Genomic DNA, 27999 nt, shown 5'->3' with positions numbered 1-27999 from the left:
TACGTTGAGCTACCCGGGAACATATGGTCCTTGGTCTACCTGATGTGGGTAACAAGCATGGTCATTGCCGTTCTTGTATTCGAGGGAAGCAACACGGGGGTGCATTTTCGAAGTAGGTCTCACGACAAGCTTCTCTTCCTCTGGAGTTGGTCCATGTAGACCTTCCTATGACTGTTTCCAGTATTGGAGGTGCGCTTTATTTTGTGTTGCTAGTGGATGATTTGAGTAGGTTCATGTGGATCTATTTGCTCAGAAGTCTTTGGCTTACTCTCGCTTTTTCGAGAATGGTGTGCTCTTGTTGAAAATGAATTTGACTTCCATGTTAAAGCCTTGTATGGTCTACCGGCTAAGGAAAGCACTGTATGGGCTTATGCAAGCTCCTCGAGCTTGGGACGAGAAGATAGATGAGTTCGTTGTACGGAAGCGTTTCCGAAGGTTCTGAGCTGATCCAAATTTTTGTCAGGACGGCTTACTTCCCTCATCATTTTGTATGTTGATGACTTGTTCATTACAGGTAGCCATGTAGCTCATACATCCGAGACAAAGGCTGCTCTTTCAGAGGCCTCTGAAAGGATGGATCTCGGGCTTCCACACTTCTTCTTGGGATTGGAGATCTGGAAAGTCCCGGAAGGCTACCTTGTGTCACAGAAGCAGTACACTCAGGAGCTTCTGGAAGCTTTTCACATGACAGAGTGTTGTACCATCTCATCACCCATGGACCCTAGTACCAAACTATGTAAGTATGATCCTAGTGAGCCAATGGATGCCAACAAGTATCGACAGTTGATCGGATCATTGATATGGCTCCTTAACACGAGATTGGATCTATGCTACTCCGTTGGTCTACTACTAAGTTCATTCATGCAGACACCTAAGAAGACTCACTGGGATGTTGGTATGAGGATCCTCTGGTAGCTTCAAGATTCTCGAAATTGAGGGTTATTGTCTTAGTTAGGGTAGCAGTCTAGGATCCAGCTACTACACTTGAGTGATTCAGATTGGGGAGGAGAGTCAGACACTCGTCGTTTGATCATTGGTTATTGCTTTATCCTCGGCTCATTAGCTATCACTTGGAGCAGTAAAGGCAACCCATTGTAGCCTTGTCTTCAACCGAGGCTGAGTACCGTGCTGCTTGTTCCGCTACTTGCGAATGTTCTTAATTCGAGCCTTTATAGCATGTTGTGGAGAGAATCTGCTCTTCATCTGTCTCAAGTAGTGCGAGATTGGAAGGAATTGGCCTTCTTCGAAGGCAAAAGGGGAAGTGTGGGTGCTCTCGGACACAGATTGCTAGAAGGTGATGGACAAGGTGTACTGAAGCCAAAAGAGACATGCTTGAGAGCTCAGTGCGAGTTCGTGGTCCAGGTTATCTGGAGATATTCATTTGTTGCGGGCCTTGCCAAAGGAAGGATGGGTTGAAATAGGCCCTCAGAGCATGGTGCTTGGAAGACTCCAGGTTGTTCACTCATTATGAGGGGGACAACTGGAAGATCGTGGCGTCTGGATTGCTCGAGTTTGAAGGCGGGAACGTGACTGAAGGTGGTGGTACCAGGAGGTGCTACCAGAGATGGACCTGTGTACCAGGATGGTGTGCGGAAGCGGAACCAAACCTGGTGGAGCAGGAGCCACTGGATGAAAGCCAGGAAAAGATTTCGACATGGAAGTGTTCTAGAGCAATACGACCCGGGAGTCACTGGAGCATCGTCATCGACGTGTTGGCATTGGGCCGAGATGTGTTGGTGAGAGGGGGTGTTGGAAAGGTCACCTCCCCATCTGTAAGCCCCCATATGAGGAGAGCAATTGGGGGGGGTGAACCTAGTGTCCGAGAGAAGGCCACATCGGCAGCACTATGGCTGCCGTGGGGGCAGAGATCAGAGAAAGAGAAAAGAAAGAGAGGGGGCTGTCAAACGGGCAGCATCTCACATCAAAAGAAGAGAGAATGGTACCTAGCTGATCTGCAGGAGCATAAGGCGGAGCAGAGGACAGCAGCAGGGACCTAAGAGAAGAGGCGTCTCATGGCAGGGTGCTGCAGCAGCAAAGGCGAACACGTGCGGGGAAGGATTGGGGCCTGCACAAGGGCCTGTGGATGCTGGAACAGCTGCAGCAAAGGGCAGCCTAGCAGCAGCAGCCCAAAAGGGCCTGGCTAGGGTCCTTTCATAGGGCTGGTTGGACCAGCCAACCAGGTCGGTCAGCAAGCAGACTGGTCGGCCAGTCTGGTCAGCCAGGATGCTGCTGGCTGGTCTGTTTACTTGCAGCCCCTTGGGGGCCTATAAAAGGAGGGCCTCCAGGCCCTCATTCATCATCACTTGGAGCAGCATTTTAGGAGTAGGAGCAGCAGCAGAACAGCCACCTGTGGGTCTCTATCCACGAGAAGACAATTGGGCTGTAGAGCTGCAGACCTAGCTCAGAGTGCTGCCCACTTAGGCTGGTGCAAAGACAGCAAGGTGGAAGGGATTTAGACGGAAAGTCTACTTATGCTCGAGGTGGAGCACGCGGGCTCGAGTCTCGAGATATGCGGCAGATAGTAGAAGTACCTTGTGGTAAGATATCAGAGGACCACACCATTGGTGGGACTCTGAATTTCTTTCTTTTGTATTGTGTTCATAGCTTTGGACGGAAATATATTATTTTGGTAGTTTCTATATCTGGCTGGTTCATTGTCTATTGATGAGTTTGCACATCCATCTAATGCACAAGTTTGTGATTCCACTCCCACACACACACTGTGTGAGCTCCTGGGCTATTCTATTAGTCTTCCGTTGTGCGTACCCTCTGTTGGTCAATTTCTAACACAAGCCCTTGGCATAGCAACTGTTTGGAGACCATTCCAACTCCCTGAGGATGATCCATGATCTAGGAGCTGAGAGGGGGTGTTAGGTGACATCTCCTATATCATAGAGTGATGGCCTATTCTTTAAAATAATTGGTCGAGATCCAATGGCTCAAATTGTCTTCTGGCTGACCTTGGCCCTTGACGTAACTTCAAAGGTCACAAAAACCTTGATTTTGTCTTGCAAGACAGCCACTCTACTAACACTTTTCATAAAAAGTGTCCTCCCGATCAATTTTGAACACTTCATCCCCTCCGTTAACTAATTATGTAGCTGTCGAGCTATCGCCTACCTCGCCCTAGCCTCCCCCACTTGCTCCTGGCTGAGCTCAGCTCCATGGGCTCAGCTAGGGGTTTTCTGAACTCTGGAGCAGATGCTTAGCACGAACATCCATGATGCCACCACAGACTACCTCCACACAACGAACAAGAGATCTTACGTGTAGGCTCAAGTCATAGCCTCACGCTACCGACGACTACTGACTCAAACAAGCTCCAAGAACAACAAGCCTCACGCTTGGTTGTGGGTCTGCCCGCCCATGTGAGGTTGAGTGAGGGTCGTGCTTTTGGGTTTGCCCGCCTAGGAGAGGTAGAGCGGAGAGCTGTGGGGGCTGCTCAGTCTACGCCTATACGTAGGAGAGCACGGAGGGGTGGGGGCTGTTCTCACCCCCCCAGGCCCGTGGGACAGTGCCGGGTCTGCCGCGGATGATGCCAGGGGCGTACAGGGCTGTTTCGTCCACCCCGGGTCCTTTGCTGTGGCTGCCACCAGGCTGCCTTGATGGCGCCTTGGTTGGGGGGTCAACCAGGCCCCCAACCTTGGTATCTTTACGGACCACCAGGTCAGGTAGACCTGCCCAGGGTCGGCCCATGTGGTCGGCCTGTTTCCCTCCCTCTAGTCGGCTGTCTAGGGCAGGGGGGGACCCTATATGTAGGGCCCTTCCCCCATTCTTCAGTGTACAGCAACTAGTCCACTTCGGAGTTGAGGTTTTCCCCCAGCAGTGGAGGGGTTTTCTCGTGAGATCCTTGTGCAAGTCTCTCTTGTTTTCTCTGGTGTCCAGTTCAGTCTTATGAGTAGTTTGCTCTCTCTATCTCTCTTCATTGTTGTTCAGTTCCGATGCACTTCTCACAGGAAGAGAAGCAACGAGGGTGAGGGAGCTAGGAGCAGGCATAGCAATGGAGCATGAGCAACTTTTATTGCTATTGCTGCTACTGATTTGTAGATATCCTAGTCTTATGGCACTCTTATGGGTTATGGTGCTGGGGAATTGCCAACAGTTGAATGTTTATTTTGGAGGTGTTGAGGTGAGGTGTCTAAAAAATTTCTGTCTTTTGGATCCTTGGGCTCAATAGTGCTTTTGCGAGTTCCATTAGCATCTTTGTCCATTTGCTGCTTGTACTAAGGGTTTCTTCATATTTCTTTTTGGAAAAAGGATTCTATTTTTTGAGAACTCAAGTCATAGGCCATTGCAACCTAAGGTCAAAAGAAAAATATTAATTGCAATACAGCAATCCCCTTTTATGGTTGCACACCTCTTGACTGTGGGAGTCTGAGCAAGTAAACAGCTGTAAGAAAGGAGAAGGAATGGAATTCCAACAAGGCAATGGAAGTCAGCCTATAGGAGAGTAACGTGATGGGATGCCTCACTCTATATGCAGAATGTAAAGTCCCAAGTCCAGCTCCTAAGAAAGCTTTCACATCCTTCCTGACCGCTCTCCAGTCACCCTGACAACGATCCCAAATGCCATGAAGAGTGTGCATGAAGTCTGAAAATGCGGGTCTCTGAGCGTTTGTGGTGTGGCCTCCAAGACCTGAAGCAAGGAGCTAGTCTGATGCAACTCAAAATCCTTGCATCTGTCAAGTTGCCTGTCTGAAATCTTTGTTCGTAGAGAAGGGAAGTGAGCCATGCCACAAGATCCGAGGTAATGCAAAATGAGGATGAGAAGGAGTGGCATAATCATCTCAAGATCGTCTGCCAGGTGACACGAAGCACTGTGACACATCTGATGGTGCCTAAACACTCTCAATCTGACTGTCTAATATCTATGTTTGATCATATAGACATGTTTTTCACACCACAGACTGACAAAATGATTTTCTGGAATGCAGCTTTGTCATTGATATATGTCATTTGCCTTTTTAGAGATTTGTATGCCTCTTGTGTTTTGCATGTCTGCAGTCTTCTGAAGTATGATATTATGGAATTGTCTGTATGGTGTGTGGCTATAGTGCTACGATAATGCTATGGAGCTTATGATTTTTCCATTTTTCATTCCACATCGTGATTGTGTATTTGTGCAGTTGCTGGAATCGCTGAAAGATTTTTCTAAGAGGCTGATGGATAGGACAGATGAAGTGACAGCTCAGATACATAAACTTGTGGAAAGCACTGGAGTGGTTGAGCAGGAGTTGCATAATGCCTTCAACACATTCAGGGGACTTTCCAGCTCCCAGTTTGTTGAAAATGTGAGCCTCACAAATTTGCGAGGGGATGTGTTGTATCAAACTAGAGTATATAGTCCTGTTATACTTCTTTGCTTTTTTTCCTTTTCTGGTAATGAAGAAGTGTTTTTTGGTAATGAACTATATTCAAGTCTTTCCTTTTCTTGTTACTTTGGCTTCTGTGTTGCTGACCGAAAGCAAAGCTGTTTAGGTTGTGTGGCCTTTTCAGCAATGGTGAAATGTACTCAACCAAAGGCTTAGACACATTGCTGAAAACAACTTGCATGACCTACATAACTCCTCTGTGTTGCTATAGATATCATTATCACTTTTGTTATCGCGTATGCTGCATTCCCTGTACGTAGGTTGATTGGTGAACACATCATAAAGAGAATTTCATGAATTAGAGATAGTGCAGTTACCTTGCTACCCCGAAAGCTTATGCATGTTATGTAAGTTTAAGTCTTTCTGTGCCTATAAGAAAGTAAACAGTGTGGTCTTTTGCAAATGCGTATTTTGCTATTTGCTCTATAAAAGGTTGCTAGGAAGTCTTCCAATGTTGGTTTGACATTTTGGCATAAAATGTACAACACATTTCATGTTTGTTGTGGCTGACTTTATGCAGCGTGTATATGAAGAGGATGAAACAATGGCTGTGAACAAAGACACTAATGTGCCGGAGCAAGGAATGCCATCACAAAGTTATGAAAATGATATAGTTCCAAGATACAGGGAAGCTATAGCATCTGCTTGGAGCATATATGAACATAATATTTGCAAGCCTTACAAAACAGCTTCAGGTCCTCGCAAGTCAAGGATGTCGGTACATTTCTTGGCTCTGCTTTTAGAGCTTGGTTGTGTTCTTTTCTTTTGCAATCCATTTTGCAAAATTTATGTAGATCGTTTGAAATTATTCTTTTGCACCAATTTCATAACTTCTATTATGGCCCTGCTCAGGCAATCGTGTCTGTGGAATTTAAAGTTATGTTTCCCTCGTATTCATACTTGCCCTTATAATGTACAAATAACATTGGAAAAGGTACCAGGGATAATGATCATCTGGGTGGAATGTAATTTTGACATTTTTTATGTTGCCTTTTAATTGCAATATGGACAGCATCAATATCTAATGCTTAATAGCTTGCATTAGACTCCTATTCAAAGCTGTACTTTTATATGAGTTCATGTTACATTTTAAGACACTCATTAGCATTAATTTTTTGCTAAACAAAGCATAGATTTATCATTGTAATTGGCAGGGTTTGTAAAATATAGTGTAGTTCAAAGTAGAAGTTATTTTAAGCAGGGTCCTAGGAACGAGCAATAGTTATATGTATCAGCAAGTCAATGACCTGATTATTTGGAAGTAATGCTCATTAATCTTTCGCATAGATTTATCATAGTAGTTGGCAGGGTTTGTGGAGGTATGCATGGTATATTTGGAATTTGTTCTTCAAAACGTGTCAGAAATAGGTGTAGCAATGCCCACTTGTGAGCCCCTTAAGAGGAGGGGACACATGATTGTGCAAATTGTTTGGGCCCATTGGGGAAGCCAAGGTTGCGCCTTACTATGGACTGACTAGTTGTTGACCTGGTCAGCGATTAGGAGTGTAGATGATATCCTGCCAGATGGCAACTAAGGTAGCCAAGGGTGGAACCGGGTGCTCTCCCATCACAAGACTGCAGCGAGCCACCCAAATGTTCCAAGCCGTGATGCTGGCTACCACCTCCAAAACACTGTCCTCCCTAGGAGGAGGAGCTAGGCTGTCAAGGGGGACCGCCTCGTGGAGTGTAATCCTCTGGATGCTTTGACCCTGTATCCGGTAGGCTTGTGAGATCTCATCAATTTGAAACGCGTGTCTTCCCTTTGTCAACCAAGCCACCTTCCCCCAGGTGTAGTCTCTGTGAAGACTCTACATACGTGTCATGATCCTGAGGGCTCTCATCCAGATCCTCGCTGCACTATGACAGCTCCATAGGCAATGGGGGATAGTCTCCAGGACACCGTCGGGGCAACAATGGCACTGTCCCTCTACTCGCATCTGCTCCAACCATGGGCTGATGGGCAAGCCTCCATGGGCTGCCAGCCAAAAGAAGTATGAGATCTTCCTCAGCCGCAAGCTGGACCACAACCGCGTACAAAACCTGGAGCGCACATCTCGGGGCACTCTTTGGGTCACCCAATGTCTCTCTCTCGAGGAGGTCCACCTCGACGAGTCCATTTGAAGCCTCCTACCAATTTGTGTGGTGTAGGAAAAGAAGGGCATCTCATCCACCGTCTTAGCTAGGCCATCCTTGGAGGGCCAAAACCACTCCCATGGATCCCACTGGACCTCCCTCAGGGGTCTCCCCTCCCACAGCCAAAGTCGCCATCTAGAGGCATCCTACTCTGAGATATTGGGAGGGTAAATGTGCCACATCTTTCCCAAACGTCCCACCACTCTGATCATCTACCAATGAATCCCATCAAGGCTCCCATCCATCTCAGGGTCACTCTCAGTGAGTGGCTGAAGTAGGTCTCTAGGTCCTACACGCAAAAAGTCGGGGTGTGTGTTGCCGTGTTGCATCAACATCCTCAAGGGAACACCAGTATGGGAAAACTGCCCCAACCATCTGCTGTCTCTCCAAATGTGAAGTCCTTCCCACCAGGACTCTAGAATGGCTAAGTCAATCTCGCCCATTGGCTGCCCTGCCCCTCGCAGATGTGCCAGGGCGTCAAGCCTCGCCTCTGTCTCCATAGGTAGTCTGCTCCAATGACCAAAAGACCCTGCTGGACCACTGTCCCACTGTGCCCAACCAATGCGAGTCCGCTGTTCGAGCATACGTCCCTCCTGATCTTTGACCTCTGGGTGCCACATAAGGGGCTGGCGCTCAAACTCCTCTCTGCATTTGGGCGGAGCACGGATGAGACCCCCTGCCAGTCTTTGTTCTTAGGGGGAGCCCTTCCCTATAAGGGGGGCCTCTGAGAAGATCCATCTATGTGAAGGTTGCCACTGTCCCCCAGTGTGTGGAGTGTTCCTCAAAAGCCCTCGCTGTAAGAGGAGCTTCCAAGGCTCTGAACCTGGGGTGAGGCCAAGAACCACCAACTTGCCTTGAATGGCTCTGCTTTGCATCTCCGGATCAATGATATACCCAAGCCTCCCAGTGCCTGCGGCATGATCACCGTCTGCCAAGCTACTCCGGCCCTAGTGTTCCTCGTGCCGTCTGAACTTGCCCAGAGGAAGTTTCGTACCAACTGTTGGAGCTGCCCAATGCATCCTCTGTGAAAGCACCAGTAGGAGGCAATATACCAGGATGTGCCAAGAAGGACCTAGTTTGCCACTACGGCGCTACTTGCTAGGGAGAGTTTGGCCGAGCTCCAATAGAGAAGCTTGCGCCGAACACTCTCAAGGACCAAGGCAATCTGCTGCTCTGCTGTGATGTCAATACCCACCTGGCATTCGAGGTATCTCGCTGTCTGGCCCCACAGTATCCATCTACTCTGGGAGGGACTCTGGGCTCTCAATCACCAGCCTGATCTTGGGAACTCCATCATCTGCTAGAATTGAGGCGGCCAACTTTGGCGGGGACTCAAGCACTGTGCCAAATGCCAGACCAATGGAAGGGAGGATGGCACGATACTCCTTGGGGAGTCCTGGGAAAAGGAGTGTGACCGGAAAACGTGGAACATGATGTGTTGTATCCATGTCCTCCACTGTGAACCCATGATACCAAGGAAAGAGGTAGACAAGATGCGGCCAAGGAGGATGGGACTCTGCTCGAGGTAGTGTCGGGGGAACTCAGCTGGATGAGGAAAACGCCTCGTCCATAGATGGGACAACTTGAATGTGGTCTCCCTGTTGGTAAACTGAAAAGAAAACATGGAGTGGACACAAACTCAGAATTCTTGCTTTTGGAATGAAGAAAGATGAGGTCCTTAAGTAGGCACCTCTTACATGATCACTGACATCACTGATGACCTCTGAGCTCCACAATCATCTCCTCAATCTGCTCCTAGATTCTCTCAATCATCCTATGTGGCTTCTACCACCACCTAAGTGTGCTTATGGGCACCTAACTGTGCCTCTAGCACACACACATAGAAACCAAGGTGTGCCTGAGGCATATACCTTGAGATATCCCAACAAACCCCCCCTCAAGGGAATGCCTCAGGCTATGTCAAGGATACATCTAGCACAAGGTGTCACATGCCATCTCATGGTGGTCATGGATCTATCAATGGCTAGGATCTCAAGCTAGCAAGGGTTCCCATGGGTGTAAGGTAAACAAAAGGGATACAAAAGATCTTCCAATGGTTATCTCCCCTGCATGTACATGCACACAATGTCTGCAGGAGGTACCATGGAGAAAACACATACACATGGCCTACATCATATGGTGACCAGAGGTGTTTACAAAACACACAAAACACAATAGTTTATTTCATTCATTTTGGAGGACTATCCAGGCTGAGTACCTTGACTCAACAAAAGAGAGATCTGGAGCATACATAGAGATGATTCAAAAAGCATAATCTTCAAAGGATGCCTCATCTTGTGGAGGCAGATCAACTGAAAGTAGATTGGCATTTTCTGTCTTTGAAGTTGCTTCCTTTTTGGCAACCATTATCTTGGCAATCTGCAGCAAGGAAGCCATGTTGGCATTCTCTTCCATTGTAGCATAACAAGACATTGCTTTATGATTTGGCTTTCCACATATTTTGCATAAGCAAGCCATGAGAGGGTCTAACCCAGGAATTGGGCAGTGTCTTCTCTCTTACAAGGCTAGAATAACAACTGAAAAGCTTCAAAATATAAGCATTTAATGCCGAACACTCTTAAGGACCGGGGCGATCTTCTGCTCTACTGTAATGTCAATACCAACCTGGCATCTGAGGTATTTCGCTGTCTAGCCCCGTGGTATCCATCTGAAGCCAAAGTCACTCCCTCATTCACGAATCTCCTGTGTCTCCTCAAAGCCTGTGAAGAAACCTATGGATTTTGTTGAGTTAATCTGTGTACCCGAGGCCTCACAATAAATAGCCAGGGCGCCCCTGACTCTCTCCAAACTCGTTGTGGTGCCCTCAACATACAAGGCCGTGCCATCTACAAGCTCCGAGTCAAGCATCTCCTCCTTCTGTCTGATTGGGAGCCTCAACCCTGTGAGGCTTGCCACCTGTGATCTCAAGTAATAGCCCAAAGCCTCCACCACAAACAAGAAGAGGAAGGGAGCTAGTGGGCAGCCTTGGCGGACCAAGCAAGAGAGAGAAAAGGCCTCGCCAGTGTGTCCTCCGATAAGCATTTGACTAGAGCTTCCCCGCATAAAGCGCAGAAACTCCTCTGACCCATCTGTCTGAGAAACCCAATCTCCGTATAGTACCCTCGAGGAAGGACCACTCCACCCTGTCGTAGGCCTTCTCAAAATCCAAGAGAAGGACGGCCAGCGGCTGTGACTCCTCCCTGGACGAATCCATTGCCTCTCAGAACGTGAAGATGTCCAAGATGATGTGCTCTTGGATGAACCCGGTGTGCGTGTCGTGGATGATGTTGGTAAGATGGGGCCGTAACTGCAAACTCAAGACCCTGGCGAGGATCTTGTATGGAGTATCAAGCAGAGTGATCGGTCTCCACTACCGAATGTTTGACCTATCTTTCCCTTTCGGGATCAAACAAATCCACCCCCTGCTCAAGGACTGAGGGAGGGAGCCTGTGTCGAAAATCTCTTGGCATGCTAGTCGGAAAGGGGTGGAGATAATCTCCCAAAAGTTCCGGAAGAAGGCCGGAGCCAAGCCATCCTGGCCAGGACACTTTTGGGTCGGGAGAGCCTTGAGGGCTTCCCAGAGCTCCTCCTCTGTGAAAGGCTCCTCTAGTCTGTTGCATAATTTCTACAAGACTACTATCGGAACATGATCCCAAACTACCGATCGGGCCACAAGACTAGTTGGAGTCATCCTCTCCGTCTGAAAGAGCTAGCTGTAAAAACATGTGGTCAGGTCTAAAATCTCCTGCGGGTCAGTGTGCATGATGCCTGCGGATCTCGGAGACACTACTGCTATGTGCCTGTTGATCGGGTCCTAGTGGTTTGAAAAAACTGCTTCATCATCTTGTCCCCCTGTTGCACCCACTGGGCCTGGGAGGAGTGATAGGAGAACTCAGCCCGTCGAATCTCCGTGTCTTGAAGCTCAAGGCGAGTGCTCTCAAACTTGTCGGTAAGCCACTGAGAACTTGGGTCTTGCTCCTTGAGCCGCTCTATGGAGGCGAGGTCTATCCTCAAAGCCCGCTCGCGCTCCTGAAGCATCCTCCTCCTCCTAAGGGCGTGAGCCTGCAACTCCTCAATGTTCCTCTGTATCGCATCGGCCACCCACGCAGCCCAACCCTTGCTCGGTGTCGTCTCTGATTGCTCCCAAATCCGTGCCATGACTTGTTGGATCTCCTCGTCTTGCAAGAGGTTCTTTGGAATGCGGACCCCCTTCTGGGGAGACCTCGACGGGGCTGATCTAAGTGAAGTACTACTGGAGAGTGGTCTGACATCGTGGTTATTGCCAGAATATCGGTAGAGCCGCCTCTGTGCAATGCCCAGTCCCCAACATAAAAATGGTCTAGTCTCTCAAGCAGTCCATCATGTCTTCTTTGTCCGAAGGAGAAGAGGAGGCTGCTAGGTGTCTTGCTGAAATTTGGCTTTCGCTACGGGTCTCTGCCACCACTGATCATGAAAATGAACTGTTCCTAGGTGCTACGCTCTGCTGCTGGCATCTCAGAGAAGGAGGCGCCGCCTTGCTTGTCTTCCCCAAACTCTAGGTTTTTGAAGTCCCCTCCAACAATCCAGGAGGCTACATTCGGAAGACACTCTGACAGCCTCCTACAAAAGGCCGGGCGGTGCCGTTTGCACGCTGGGGCATACACGTTCAGGATCCCTATCCTGGACTTTCCAGTTCGAACTCCCATCCAAACTGCTCGTCCTGCGATGAGGTCACTGTGATCATAGACCTCTGGAGCCAAAGTTTGTGAGACTGAGATGTAGACCCCTCCGCTCCTTATTATTACGGGGGACTAGTCCTTTGGACCTCTCCCTGGGAGAAGGTGGTGTCGTCGTCTGATGTCTGATGCTGAAAACATGTGCTCTTGAATCAAAAGGATGTCTACTGTCCGCCCTACCACCGCCCTCTGTAACTCTTGCCAGAGTATCAGGTACTGCGGTTGGCTACGAGCATGGTCGTGGAGCCCGTGCACGTTCCAACTCACTATGGTCGAGCTCATGAGGACGGGGGTGTCGAGAACAAGGCTCTTCTTCGGGTGGGTGCCTGTTCTAGAAAGATTGCCTTATGTGACTTTGCCAGGGGTTTGGAGGGCGAATAGTGTGTCTGTGCGACGACGTACTAGGGTGGATACCAGCTCAATGTCGATCTTTCGTGCCCACTTCATCATGAAGGAGACTTCCACCCCGAACAACTCCACACACTTCTGGAGGGGCCAGTAGTATGCCTGCTCCACCTTTGCCTCCAGCGACAATCTGATAACTCCTACGGCTAAACCACACATCGGCTCCAATCACGTGAAGCTCAGCTGAAAATTCACCTTTGAACCATGGGCGTGCCAAAGTCAAGTCCTTGTGGCCCCATCCACTCGTCCGTCATGCGTGGAATGTGATCTCCCATGATAGCATCAAACATCTCTGGGGACCACTTCTCCAATCCTGTGGAGGCAAATTGGAATCTCCAAACGGGGTGTGTCTGAGAGCCCATTGTGCTGATCAAACCCCCCTTCCGGGGCTGTAGGACCATGAGTGTTACCTCTAGTGGTAGAGGATAAGAGTCCGGAACCTTCAGCTAGTGTCAGGGTCCTAACCTCTAGAAGTCTTGCGGTAAGGGATGCCCAGGTTGGAGGTTGGGAGCTATTGATCGGGAGGACGATTCTAGGGAATCGAAGAAGGACTGAGCATTACATTCCCTCACACCCCTTTAATGGGAATGCCCTTCCTCTAACTCAAACCAAGAGCTTGTCAGTGTTTGTCGAAAAGATATTTACCGAGTGGTTTGGTCAAGATGTCTACAACATTCTCTTTGCTATCACAATGTTGTAGTGTGATGTCACCAACAAGTAACACTCTTTCTCTGATGAAGTACTCTCTGACATCACTATGCTTGGTCCAGGAGTGATATATTGGATTCTTGGCCAATGCTTGAGCCAATTGATTATCATAGTATATTGTTGTTGGCTTTGATTCATCAAAGTAATCTGCTTCTGGCAATAGTAGTCTAGTCTTTTGAGCCCGGATGGACCGGTTGTTGCGATGAGGAAGTAGAAGGGGGCATCGTCTTACCCTTTCTTGCTGGCAGGGGTGTCGAGGCAGGGGAGGGGAGGGAGGCTGAAGAACTTGTTGCGGAGGTGGAGAGGGGAGCGGCGGGGGAGGGAGGAGGCGGACGGAGGGGGACGGGTGGTGAGAGTGATCATAGCAGGAGGGGCGAGGGGGGGAAGGGGGTGGGAGAAACCCAGGAGGAGGAGGGGGAAGTGGAAAGGAAGAGGGAGAGGGATTTGATGGGGGAGGGGGAGAAGGAGGGATAGGGGCGACCACAGTCCCCCTTGTTGATTAGGCTCGCCGGTGCTCTGGATCCGCTCCTCTGCAACCCTTGTTGGGCTAGCGCCTGCGGCATCCTGTTAGATATCAATGCTTCACTCTCATGTAACTACGCGGGAACCAGCTAACTCTACTTGGAAGCCCCCCATATGAGAAGGCATTTGAGTAGCTCGGTTATCCGGTAGGTCCTAGTTTGGACACCAGATGGGGGCCATGTGTGGCCTAATGGTTGGACGGAGTTGGCACACTGCCAACTAGGCTACATGCAAGTGCGGGAAGGCATCCCATGATTGACCGCACTGAGGGTAGATGGAGCATTTCTCGGGGCAGTCCACTCTCGGGTTGCGGGGCCCGTTTGGAGTCCCAGATGATCTCGGATGGCTGTGGGCCGAATGAGAACCGTAGGTAAGTTGCTCTGTTTTACGCCACGGTTCTATCGTGTGGTCCGTGGCCTATTTCGGCAGCGACTCCCAATCGACCGTTTCGGGCGGATTGGGTCGGTCACCACATTGGGTCTAACCAACTACGACTAGTGGCTATATAAGAGCAAGCCCGTGAAGCCCATTTCATCACTGGCTACAGCAACCCTGATTCCTTAGCATCCAGCCTCCGTCCTCTACTGTTTTCAGCTCGCACATCAACTGAATTCGAGAGTTACTGTAAAAGTCACGGGATCAAGAGGCAAAAACCCCCGTCACATACATCACAACAAAATGGAGTAGTAGAACGCAAGATGCGCGTCATCTGTGAAATGGGCAGGAGTATGATGAAAGGGAAAGATTTGCCAAAGACTTTCTGAGCTGAAGCATGTACACTGCAGTTTATATTCTGAATCGTAGCTACACGAAAGCTATGAACGGGATGACTCCACTGCAGGCCTTTCTAGTAAGAAATCTTCAGCTGCATATTTCAGAGTTTTTGGATGTGACTGTTTTGTGCATGTCCCTGATGCTAACAGGACCAAATGGGAACCGAAGAGCCGGAAGTGTATTTTCTTGGGCTACAGCCAAGAGGCGAAGGAGAACCGTCTCTATAACCTTGTTACCAAGAAGATAATAGTAAGTCGCGATGTGGTCTTCTCAGAACAGTCGCATCAATTGGAGGAGGATGCTTCCTTCCCAGACAACCAGGACCAGGATATCCATCTAGTACCACCACCAACAGCAGACTGAACTCTCCTAATGGTGCTTGGGAGGATTCAAGATAAAGAAGATGAAGAAGAGCTTGCAGAATCACAACGGCAAAAGCCATTCCCGAAGTGGGTAAAGCAGCTTTTGGACGGCAGAGAACCTCCAGCCATTGAGGAGGAACCATCCGAACACCGCCGGTCCAAGAGATTAGAGGAGCAAAGAAGGGTATTGGAACACTTGGTCAACTATGCTTTGATGACAGAGGTGATCCGTGTTGATGAACCCAAGTGTCTTGAAGAGGCACAGGGAGATGATAGGTGGATGGAGGCGATGCAGTCGGAGTATGGCTCCATAATGAAGAACAACACTTGGGACCTTGTGGATCGTCTACTAAAACGCAAGGTAATCGGTACCAAGTGGGTGTACAAGACTAAGTACAAGTCCGACGGCACGTTGGATAAGTACAAGGTTTGGCTCGTGGCAAAAGGGATGATCGTGGTCCTTTATGTGGACGACCTTGTCATAACAGGGAACCATGAAGAGAAGATCTCACAGACAAAGCATTTGCTAGGAAGGGAGTTTGAAATGACAGACCTCGGACTGATGCATTTCTGTTTGGGGATTGAAGTTTGGCAAGAGCCGAAACAGATCTTCATTTCACAGCTGAAGTATGCTGGAGAGATACTAAAGGCATTTGACATGGCTGAGTGCAAGACAGTTGGTACCCTATGGAGGTTGACGTGAAGCTCTCAAACGAGGATTCATCACCACTGGTGGACGAAGCGAAGTACAGAAGGCTTGTGGGCAGTTTGATTTACTTGTGCAACACACGGTCGGACACAGCTTTGCGACTGGTGTACTAAGCAGGTTTTCCAATAAGCCCCGGGAGAACCATTGGAGGACAGGAATGCAGGTGCTGAAATACATCAAAGGCACACTTGATTATGGCATCACCTATACCAAGGGCAACATCTTAACCGGATTCTGTGACTCGGATGGGACAGGAGACGTGGACAGGAGGAGATCAGTGACAGGTTAGTGTTTCTCACTGGATCTGGAGCTGTGTCATGGGTCAGCAAGAAGCAACCCACAGTTGCTCTTCGTTCTACCGAGGTTGAGTACAAATCAGCATGCTTTGCTTCTTGCGAGACAGTGTGGTTGAGGAGGATTCTGGGGGACATGGGTGCAGTGCAGAACAAGCCTACGCAGTTATCAGGTGACAATCAGAGTTGCATGGCGATTGTAAAGAACCCTGTGTTCCATGCTCGCACAAAACACATTGAGATTCAATATCACTTTGTACGCGAGCTCATCATGGATGGAGAAGTCGACTTGGTGTACTGTCCGATTACAGAGAATGCTGCGGACATCTTCACAAAGGCTCTTGGAAGAGACTTGCTGGAGAGGCATCTTCATCGACTTGGCATTGGACCAAAAAAGTAAGTTCACTTGCGGGTGGATATTGAGGGGTGGTAGGAGATATCAATGCTCCACTCTCATGTAACTACGCGGGAACCAGCTAACTCTACTTGTAAGCCCTCCATATGAGGAGAAGGCATTTGAGTAGCTCGGTTATCCGGCAGGTCTTGGTTTGGACACCAGACGGGGGTCATGTATGGCCTGATGGCTGGACGGAGTTGGCACATTGCCAACTAGGCTACATGCAAGTGCGGGAAGGCATCCCATGACTGACCGCATTGAGGGTAGACGGAGCATTTTTCGGGACAGTCCACTCTCGGGTTGCGGGTCCGTTTGGAGTCCCAGATGTTTCCGGATGACTGTGGGTTCTATCTCTGTTTTACGCCACGGTTCTATCGTGTGGTCGGTGGCCTATTTCGGGACGGACTCCCAATTGACCGTTTTGGGCGGACTGGGTCGGTCACCACATTGGGTCTAACCGACTACGACTAGTGGCTATATAAGAGCAAGCCCGTGAAGCCCATTTCATCACTGGCTACAGCAACCCTGATTCCTTAGCATCCAGCCTCCGTGCTCTACTGTTTCCAGCTCGCCATCGAAGCTTCTTTCACAGGAGCGCACGGTTGGGATGCAGCGCCATCTATTGTATCAGTTCTACAGTAATCAAATTTTTGATTCTCCATACTATCTGTTTTCTCTCTTGCGTACGAGATCCTGTTATCTGTTGAGCACAGACGTTGTATTGTTTTCTTACACATCCGTCATTGTCGGATTTGGAGTTCCTTGGGCTTGCTGTTGATGCATGGGTGAATGCAGACGTTGTACCTCCAAAACGAGAGGATCGTTTTCTTGGGAGGTGGTCCCTTCCGCTGGGGGAGGTGGCTCCTGCTGTTGTTTCTCCTGGTCAACCCTATCCCTCTCTTTGCGTCTGGCCCTTTGCCTACGGCGCTTACGGGTCTGTTTGCTTGGTTTCTTTTTCTTTTTAACCTGGGTCCAGTCTCTTTTTGAGGGGGTAACCTAGTGGGTCTGAGACTCGTGTTGCTCTTGTCTGAGAGGGTGTAGGACTCCGGCTTGCTGGCTTTGCTTGCTCTACAAGAGTGGAAGGGGAGGCACTCGGCCATGGCCACGGGGGCAATCTCTGGCTAAGTGACCCATCAACCTGCAATGGAGACACTCGCTGGCGAAGTGTATCCCCCTCAAGGGTCTCTAGAAGAATCAACTATGGGATCTCAACCAACCTGCAATGGAGACACTCGCTGGCGAAGTGTATCCCTCTCAAGGGTCTCTAGAAGAATCAACTCTGGGATCTCAACCACTAGTCTGATACTGGGGACCCCGTCATTTGCTACCACTGCTGCGGCCGAATCTGGAGGAGACTCGAGCACGGTGCCAAATGCCCGACCAATGGAGGGGAGGATGGCTTTGTACTCCTTTGGGAGCCCTCGGAAGCGGAGCGTAACCGGGAAATGGGGAACATGGTGTGTCGTGTCCATGTCCTCCACTATAAAGCCATGGTACCAAGGAAAGAGGTACACTAAATGCGGGCCAAGGAGGATAGGGCTCTGCTCCACAAGTGTCAAGGTTGTATCGGGGGAGCTCAGCTAGATGAGGAAGACGCCTCTTTTATAAATGGTGACCTTCTGAATGTGGTCACCCTCTAGTGCCAAGCTCGCTTGGATCCACTCACGTACCTTTTGCCTTGTGGATGTGAGGCCCACAATTCTGCCCACAATCGCCTTGTCTTGGAGGGACTGAACTGCTTGCTGAACTTGTTATTTGTCGGTTGGAGAAAGGACCTTAACGGCTGTGGGATTCGAGGGTGTTGCCATAGAGCCCCTCTGGCCAGACAAAGGGTCACCACCAAGATTTTCTTTCACCTTAACAAGCACAAAGGCTCCCGCTACAGGGGGAGGAAGAGAAAAAAGGGGGAGTGGGGAGAGGAAGAAGGGCGTCCGAGGGGGAGGCGAAGGTGAGGCGAAGAGGCAGAGGAGAGAGATGGAGAAAGAAAGAAATTTTATTAGAGTCTTCGGAAGATCGATGGGTCTATGAGACTGAAAGAAAACCTGATACAAATCACAGTAAGAGCGAAGCGGAATCCTCCGTATGTCATGTCGCCCTGGCTGGTGTATAGCCGGTCATGGGATGTTGGCGCTCGTCAAGGCGTGCCATGCGTCTCGGTCTCCTGGACGAGGCTCAACACAAGACCAGAGCCACTGTGACTCCCATGGGACGTATCTCGGGTCTAAACAATGACGGGAGGTCCCTTAGAGTGATCTGTGTCTCCCCTTGATGTCTCGTGTGTCGTGCTGCGGTCGTCGGGTCGGGGTCTTTGTCACGTCTGCGGCTGGAGACTGGACGATCAATGTCACTCAATGGGAAGAACTCTGTGATCGTGCTCTGAGAGGTGTCTGATGATGTAGGAGCCCAGAGCCGTTTTTGAAGAGGCAGTGGTAGTGACCTCAGATCTCGTAGTACACTGGGCACTTGAAAATAAAATGCTCCTCCGACTCAACCTCCCTAGGAATCCCCTTTGCTCTTCCGCTCTCTATGCGGAGGCGGCATGATGATACTCGAAATTGTCCGATGGAGGATGATACTCGAAATTGTCCGATGGAGATCTGTAGTGAGTGAGGCATATGAAGCTCCGTGTATCCCTGTGCTGTGATGAATCCCTCCTCCGAAATACGAAGACAGTAATGTGTGTGGAAACTCAGCTTCACTGTGAGCTCCCTCGGCTCCAACTAGGTCCTAAAGGTGTGTAGCTGCAGGAGATTCTCTCGAATGACGTGGTTGGTGTGTGGCCCAATCGGGATGGTGGGTGGGAGTACCGGAGGGGCATCTAAACTGTACTGAAAAGAAGGTATCCTATCGATGTCCACCCTAGTCTCACAAACCATCTGTGAGTCCATGCATACCAGCATCGCTCGTCTCCCTCTGTTGCTAACCTCATGGAGGAATTGAGAGCCAACCATGGCAACCTCTGTCTCCCTGATGTGCAGTACCCATATGATCTAACCCGGTGTAGATATGTGATGGTCTGAAAGGCTGCATCTAGCTGGAGTGGAGAAGCACCAAACTCGGCCTGAATGATGTGATGTGGTACAGACGGTTTCCCCCGGATCATCCGTGAGAGCAAGAGGATCTGCAGGCGCTCCACCCGTGTCCACTATATCTCTGACATGTCAGGCCCCCAACAAGGCCTGCCATACATACCGGCTGGTCGGACTAAGGAGTCGAAGAGAAGAGCCTTGGTCCGAGGGTCCTGGAAGTGGGAGTGAAGGCATTGTCTCTCTAGCTGAGCCAGTGAGGCGTATCCCCTGCTCAGTCTGGCTTGCATCGCTGGTCTCATCGTGAAGATCGGGTCGGAGAAGATGACCCCCAAGTAAGTGTATGAGGATACGATCTCAATTGGTGACCCACCGAAAGTAAAAGTAACCTGCTTCCGTTGCATGTTTGCTCGAGAGGTGTTAAAGATCATGACCTTGGTCTTGCCAAGGTTGACCGATCCGAGGGCGCTACCACTGCCTTTTCAGGAGGGGCACAGCTTTGGCCCACTCTCACGACAAAACCTCTGAGGGTGATAGAACCTCTTCCTTCAGTTTCAGTAGTTGAAATTTGTACTTTTTATTTCTAATGTGGGGTTTGAGATGACTAGGTGGTTCAATAGACTGATGTGCATATGCTTAATGCTGGGAAAAGCTCCTTGCAAGTAGCTGGGACCTATCAAGCTCAGAGTGGGGCTTTCGTGGAGCGGGTGAGCTCCCCCTCCATCCGTGGCGGCCTAACTGCTTGTTGCTCCTCTGCCCCGCCCCCTTTTCGCCTTGCCACCTCTCCTCCTCGCCGCCCCCGCTCCGCCCTTCCTTCTCCCTACCATCTCGCTGCTCCTCCGCCCCTCGCCGCTCCTTCCGCCCCTCCTCCCCGCCATTGCGCCCCTCGCCTTCTATCCCTTCCGCCTCCCCCGCCAACGCGCACCCCTCGCCTTTTTGCCTCCCCCTTCATCTTTCCACTCCGCTTTCCGTGCCTCTCCCGCCCTCTTCTCCGCCCATCTTCCTCCTCCCCCCGCACCTCCACCCCTTCACTTCCTCCTTCTCTCCTTCTCCTCTCCTTCTCTCCTTCCCCTTCTCCCTTCTACCTTCCCTTCCGCCCTCCGAGGACAGGAGACTAGGTGGGAGACCCTTTGATCCAAATCTGCATACGCGTGGAGATGGGGAAGGGGAACGGTGACAAGGCGAAAACACAAAAGCAACTCAGTCTGGAGGACTTCAACAAACGCAGCAACCGGAGCGGTTTGACAGTGGACAGCACCGCGGCCCAGAAGAAAGGGGTCCACCCACCACATCCTCGACCTCTATGGTTACCATCACTATTTCACCACCATCATCCGCCTCATCATCTACGCCACCTCTCTCCTCCCCCTCTCCTGCATCATCATCACAGGTCTCCTCTCCAGTAGCCTCACCAATGGGCCCACTAGCCACGGCTCCACAGTACTTTCCCCTCGTATCACCTCTACCTCTCAGTCAGTCACCCCTTTCTCACCTCGTCCGGCCTCGCTACTCCTACATATCACTCCCCCACCTAGATCATGCTGCCCCCACCCTCAGTACAACCTCAGCAACCCACCTTCATTCCAACCCCTCTCGAGATCCAGTTCCCACTTGGACCAGGACATCTTAGGCCCCTGCTAGATGCTTGGGACTCCCTATTGGCTGAGATACACAGCATCCGGGCCCGTCAGGCAGAGCTGACACATTACACCCAGGAGCAGGCCCGATACACCCAGGAGCAAGCCCGTATTATACAGGAGCAGGGCACCCTTATCCAAGGACTCAGACACGACATCACACAGCTTCGAGAGGAGCTTGGGACCCTCAGAGCAACGCCTGAAGGGACCCCAGTCACAGAGATGGAGGCACAAATAGCCATGATACAGTCGGCTATAGCAGAGACGACTAGATGGGTGGACGTGGCGAAACGGGAGCCCGCAAAGGCAATAGTTTCAGCCGCCATACAGGAGCAGCAGTAGAGGGCTTCGAAGGCCCTTAACATTCGGGTACGAGGGATCACGCGAGACAGCACCAGCACCACTACGACGCCCATGGAGGAGGCGATCACCTTTGTGACCACCATCATGGGAGTCCCCGACCATGGCATAGAGGGAGCATGGTGTGTTGGGAGAGATCCCAACCGAGAGCAGCCCCTAGTCATTCGCTTCAGAGATTCACATGCTCAACTAGCGACACTCTGACGTGGAGCCTCTCAACGAGAGCATCCCACCCTGTCCATGGACGAGGATTTGACACCACTACAGATTGAGGAGCGACGAGTTCTTCAGCAGCAGCGGGATGTTGCCCGCAAGGAGGGAAAATGGGCCGTGGTCCGAGATGGTAGGTTGTTGACCGGCACTCGCCGGGCTCCCACCCGTACCTCCTAAGGGGACGGGGCCTATGAGACTCAGGTTTTCGAGACCCTAGATTGCACCATTTGAAACTGTAATGGTACCTTATGGTTAGACCCAGGGAACTTCTCGGAGTCTTATACAGGACGAGACATAGTCTTTTACACGGAGACACACTAGAGCCTAGAGCGTCCACTACCGATAGTCAGTGGCTACACATGGGAGTCAGCCTTCAAGGATGAGACGAGGGATACAGGAGGAGTCCGAGGATCAGGCAGGGTCGCAGTATTGTATAAGTCTTGCCTTGAAAGGAAGGACGCACACTCCCGATTCATGTGGATCCGGATCCAACGCACAGATACTCGTGACCTTTTCATAGCAATATGCTACTTTCCGCCAGACACATCCCACTTCGCGAGAGTGGCACGAGAGGAGGGTGAGACATCGCCATATGCACCCTTACATCAGGATATCCCAGACCTTTCAGCCCGTGGGAAAGTTCTTCTCGTTGGGGACTTCAACGCCAGGACCAGCACGCGCCATGCACCCATAGTCACAAGAAACGTTTCGTCCGTTTCGTTGTTTCGAGGTTTCGACAGGTTTTGTTTCGTTTCGTTTCGAATCTTCGGACGAAACAGATAGGTTTCGAAATGATACTTGATAAATACAAGGATAGGGGCAAATAAGACATGTTATATTCAAGTTTAGAGTGAACAAAGAGAAATACAAGTGTCAAGTGACAAGTCCTTAGTCAAGACACCCAGTGTCTAGCCTCTAGGTAAGCCAAAACACAAACACATTCAGAATTCAAGTCTCCTTTCTCAAGTTTCAAATTTAGACCAATTAATATTTATGGAGTCAAAACTTAAAAGCATATTGACATTGGACATTGGATTCTAGCATCTAGAGATATGAACATCATTGATTCATTGAAATTTGAATCTAGATATATGAGTCATTACTTTCCAAAATGTCAATATAAGTTTCCAAAATAGACATGAAATAATAAGTTCCCAAAGTGACGAGTTGTAAGCTCAAACTTCAAAGTTCCAAAAATGAGTAGCATGAGTGATAACAAATCATAATTTGAAACTACTCAAAGCTCACTACTCTCTCTACCAAGTTCACTATCACTATCTGCATCTTCATCTGTGAATTCTGTGCCATCGGAACTCTCTTCCTCCTCTACCCTTGCTACCATCTCCTCAAAGGAATCACTACTATGACCACTAGTAGCAAGGGTACGACCACACCATGAGGGAAGTACAATGAGTCATCTTTATCACTACATGCAAAAGCTTAAAGAGAGTATGCTCAATTGTAGATCTCTCTCAAGTCATAGGTACGCAAACTCTTAAGTGATTCTATCATGACTCATGAGCTGCTACATAGAATTTAGAGAATGTTTATTTATACATAGTATTGAAATTTAATATATTGCAATTTATAGGGTGGATGATCTTTGTGCCATATGGACAAAAAGATGGAACTGGTTTCATAAACCAATCCATATTGTTTCCTACATGGTGCATCCATTGTACAAGCAGGAAAGTCATTGGTCCGATATTGTTCTTATGAATGGATGGACATCCTATGTGGATACAGTTATCCCCTCTGAAGAGCAAGGAATGTGAATACTAACTTCTAAGTATCTTGATTCTTGATTCTAGACTCTAGTATATTGTACGATCAATTAGCTTTTATTTGCAATCTCTTTTGACTCTGGCATGCATGCCTTTAAAGTCTACTTCATGAATCATTATCCTAATTCCTATCTAACACTAAAGCAATGTCCATGACTCATCTTATAGGACTGAAAGAGAGTCTGTCCTCTATGTTCATGACCGTAGCCAATTCAGGCGAGATGTGGCTATGAGTCTAGAGCAAAGGAAATTTGCTGTATCATGGTGGGAGATAAATGGGCAACTTACTCCCACTTTGCAAAGATTAGCTCTTCGAGTTTTATCACAGGATTGTACTAGTGGATCAGCTGAGCGCATATGGAGCATATGTGCGGACATCCATACTAAGAAAAGAAATAGGTAATCCAACTTATAAGTTATGAATGGTTGGATGCATTTCTTGAGTCTTGAGTCTTCTCCAATTTTACGAATCATGACTAATTAGAATCTAGATGCATTTTCAATCTTGTTTTAGTTCAAAATATTTAGGTTTTATGTGATGTATCATGTTACAGATTGAGCACATCACAGCTTGATAGGTTGGTCTATGTAAATGCCAACCTTCGTCTCTTGGAGCGGTTCAAAGACAAAGCAAGTACCAGTGGGGTTGAAGGGGCTGAAGTGTTACATTGGAAGGTGAAAGAGGTTGATCCTGAAGTTCTAAGAAAGCTTGAGCGAGGCTTGGCTCGAGGGGAGAATATTGATATATCATTCATCCAAAGGCGCAGCGATGAGGATATAGCATATGATTTCCTTCGAGAGGATGAGGCACGCTTTTGACGCGTCACACGTTCGCAATCAAGGGTTATTGCACAAGCATCTACTAGTGCACCACCCTTGATTGCAAGCATTGGCACTTCATCTTCACCACGCTGTTATAGACGCCGACGAGATCGTGGTCGTACCCTTGCTACTAGTGGTCATAGTAGTGATTCCTTTGAGGAGATGGTAGCAAGGGTAGAGGAGGAAGAGAGTTCCGATGGAACAGAATCCACAGATGAAGATGCAAATAGTGATAGTGAACTTGGTAGAGAGAGTAGTGAGCACTGAGTAGTTTCAAATTATGATTTGTTATCACTCATGCTACTCATTTTTGGAACTTTGAAGTTTGAGCTTACAACTCGTCACTTTGGGAACTTATTATTTCATATGTCTATTTTGGAAACTTATATTGACATTTTGGAAAGTAATGACTCATATATCTAGATTCAAATTCCAATGAATCAATGATGTTCATATCTCTAGATGCTAGAATCCAATGTCCAATGTCAATATGCTTTTAAGTTTTGACTCCATAAATATTAATTGGTCTAAATTTGAAACTTGAGAAAGGAGACTTGAATTCTGAATGTGTTTGTGTTTTGGATTACCTAGAGGCTAGACACTGGGTGTCTTGACTAAGGACTTGTCACTTGACACTTGTATTTCTCTTTGTTCACTCTAAACTTGAATATAACATGTCTTATTTGCCCCTATCCTTGTATTTATCAAGTATCATTTCGAAACCTATCCGTTTCGTCCGAAGATTCGAAAGGAAACGAAACAAAACCTGTCGAAACCTCGAAACAACGAAACGGACGAAACGTTTCTTGTGACTATGCTCTCAACCAATTCTCCCATCTCGGCACAATTGGAGCCATTGTCAGTAATAATTTGGACCACATTTTGTGGCCCAACCTCCTCAATGGCATTTTTAATGTGTCCATAAATCCATTCCCCAGTGATACTCAAGCCAGGGGTGGAGGCATCAACTACACGAAGTAATGTAGTGCCAGCACAAGATGAGACCAAGATATTTATCATGTGGCGCCGCCGCTGGCCACATATGGCAAGTCACAAGAATCAAGATCCATAAGTAAATCATACATTTGTTGTTAATACTAAAATCAGCCACCACAAATCTTACCAAAGACTCAAGAGTCAAGAGTGAAGGGTTGTACTTATAACTTACAGTGTCACTCAATCCATCTGACACGATGCTACAACCATATCGCTCCCAACAAGCTCTCAAACCCACAAGCTCCTCTTGAATCTGCCTCACTTGGTTTGTCAAGTGGGTAGTTCTCAAGGACTCAGAATTTGCTGGTTGTAGACCTGTAGCTCCTGCTGCGGCTGTTGCCACAAGTGCACGATGGAACTTTTGGTATGCTGGACATCGAGCTATGTTGAAAGCAAGGTTGCATTGATAGAAGAAACGATGCTCAGCTATTTGAGCCTCTTGCTTCAACTTTGGAGCAAAGCTAGCATCAAGGGTGATTTGGCGCCTTGGCAGCTCTCTTCCCCTCTTTCTTGTTGTTGCAGCCTTGAGATGAATATGGGAGGATGTTGGGATCCTCTCATGACCCACAGCAACACTAACAAAGCTTGATGAATGTGGAGAAGCCACAACATGCGAGGGAGCTTCATCTGCATTGACATTGGGTAAAGACTCACCAATGTTAGAAGACTCCGAGGTGATATGAACTTGGGAAGAAGCCCCAGTATTACTTTGAGAAGACACTTGAACTGAGGTTCTTGTTGAAGTAGAGGCCCCTCTTTTCAGCGCTTCACTTTCCTTGGCTTCTTGCACCTTCCCATCAATTATCTCCGAAGGCAAAGGTAGAAGGAGCAACGACCGGACCTCTTCAAACTTTGATGGCAATCCACCATGGGCCAAAAAAATACCTTCTGGAACATGAGTGCAGCCATGTGTTCCTTGTGCTCTCTCCCAAATGTAATGTGCCTTCACCCGGTTTGATGCTCCTCGAATTGTTTCCCCACAATACTTGCAAACCACACATTTTGTGCCAGAAGTACCATATTTGCTAATGAGAACTGAATCTTGCCAAACATCACGTTGAGTGGGAGACTTGCAAGGAGGCATGATGGAGAAGGCGTTGAAATTTGGGAAGAAACAGAGAATTGGGGTAAATTGGGCTGCTGCTCCTTGATCCAAGTGCTGCTCCTTGAGCAGAACCAAAAAACAGCAGCAACAAAGGGGATGGTGGGCAGGACTGCCAATGGCAGCAGGCCCTAGGCATGGGAGTCGATTGCAGCCTGTTTGTCCAAGTCGTTGATAGCGTCGATGCTTGTGCAAGCAGCAGGTCGTTGATGGCGTCAGTTAGCGCAGGTCTCCCTTCTAGTCTCTAGGCCTTGTGTTAGTGGTGGCTAGCAGCAGCTAGCTTGAGCCTTGCAAGCAGCCTGCAGGTCAACGGAGCAGCGGCAGTGCTAGGCTCTAGCACATATGCTAGCCCACGGGCCACGAGCCACAAGCTCACGTGAGCGTAGGAAGCATAGGGAGCAGAAGCGGGCCGCGGACTGGAGAGGATGCTGAGCAACGAAATCAGGCCGGGAGGAACGCAATCGATTCGCGAAGGGCAGAAACGAAAAAACAGGCAAAAACGCCTTTTTGAGATTTGGGCGAAACATGCGTTTCGTTGGGAGCGTTTCGTATTGTTTCGAAACGTTTCGGCACGAAACGTTTCGTCCTGTTTCGACAGGACGAAACGCGTTTTCATGTGACACTGCATGCACCACTCCTGGATTTCTGAGACGACTCTATCATGCTACCAGACATGGACCTAGACGGAGCAGGTATGACCAGGACCTCATCAGACCGACACGGGCCTATTACACCATATGGACGCGCTCTTTGATCTGGGCAGGATGCATGATCTCATCATCTACAACGGGTTCGACCTATGGCCCTCCTCAGGTGGTTTTACTTGCTTCCCACACGGGGGGGGCACTAGTGTAGTAGATTACATCATGGGATCCCCTACCTTCACTTCATGTATCACCGACTTCACCGTAGCACCACTCCCTCCAGGAGCCGATCACACATACCTATTCTTTACTACCGCCACCCCACGCTCAGCCACACCACACACACCACATAGGAAGCACGACACCTACCACGACATACACTTTGATCACAGCCTCTCACCGGCCTACTCTGGACGCCTAAACAGACTCCTAACCTACATCAATCACATACCACTCATAGAGGACCGTGTTGCCCTAATTAGTCGCACACTCAACGAGGCTGTCCTCCAAATCTTTCCCCACACCACACGGTCCACTAGACCACCACCTGTTGGTTCTATAGCGTGCAACAATTGGTACGATGTGGAGTGCAAGGCTTATCGCCGATAGCTCTGATTTGAAACCAGATGTCACCTCTCGAACACACCAGACACGGTACGCAAGTACCCACGTCTCGTACGTCGGAAGAAGCAGGCATTTCTTCGTCGAAATGAGGAGGAGCTGTTGCACATCTTGTACAACAGCAACTCTAAGGATTTTTGGCGGAGATTCCTTGAGCGTAGGTACCCATCACCCCTCACCGACACGAGAGTCTGGCACACGTATGCACACCATCTTTATGATGTCCCACACCAGCCCACTCCAGATCTCATACACACACCTCGCCCCACCACTTGCACGTTGTTCACCAAAGGGGGAGTCAAGGACACGACATTGAAACTGCACAATGGCCGAGCGAAGGATCACGAGGGGCTATGCACTGAGTTTATCACATCGACACGTTAGCCCCAATCCTAGCAAAGCTA

General features: G+C 49.1%; 1 protein-coding gene across 3 annotated transcripts in view; it reads left to right on the top strand.

Annotated features, from left to right (window-relative positions):
* The window catches only part of LOC147904334 (uncharacterized), a 102831-nt gene that overhangs the window by 48119 nt on the left and 26713 nt on the right, over positions 1 to 27999 (top strand). For all 3 annotated transcript variants that reach the window (XM_087385975.1, XM_087385965.1, XM_087385957.1), the window contains exons 3-4: positions 5127 to 5291; positions 5893 to 6090. In XM_087385975.1, coding sequence (XP_087242101.1) covers positions 5127 to 5291; positions 5893 to 6090 — 363 coding nt within the window. The remainder of the gene's footprint in view (positions 1 to 5126; positions 5292 to 5892; positions 6091 to 27999) is intronic.

This window comes from Dipteris shenzhenensis, chromosome 2, assembly GCF_047967505.1.
Source record: "Dipteris shenzhenensis isolate YYH24624 ecotype China chromosome 2, Dip_SZ_1.0, whole genome shotgun sequence".
Taxonomy (NCBI): Eukaryota; Viridiplantae; Streptophyta; class Polypodiopsida; order Gleicheniales; family Dipteridaceae; genus Dipteris; species Dipteris shenzhenensis.
The sequence above is the reverse complement of the archived record's forward strand: the minus strand, read 5'-3'. Positions and strand labels throughout refer to the sequence as shown.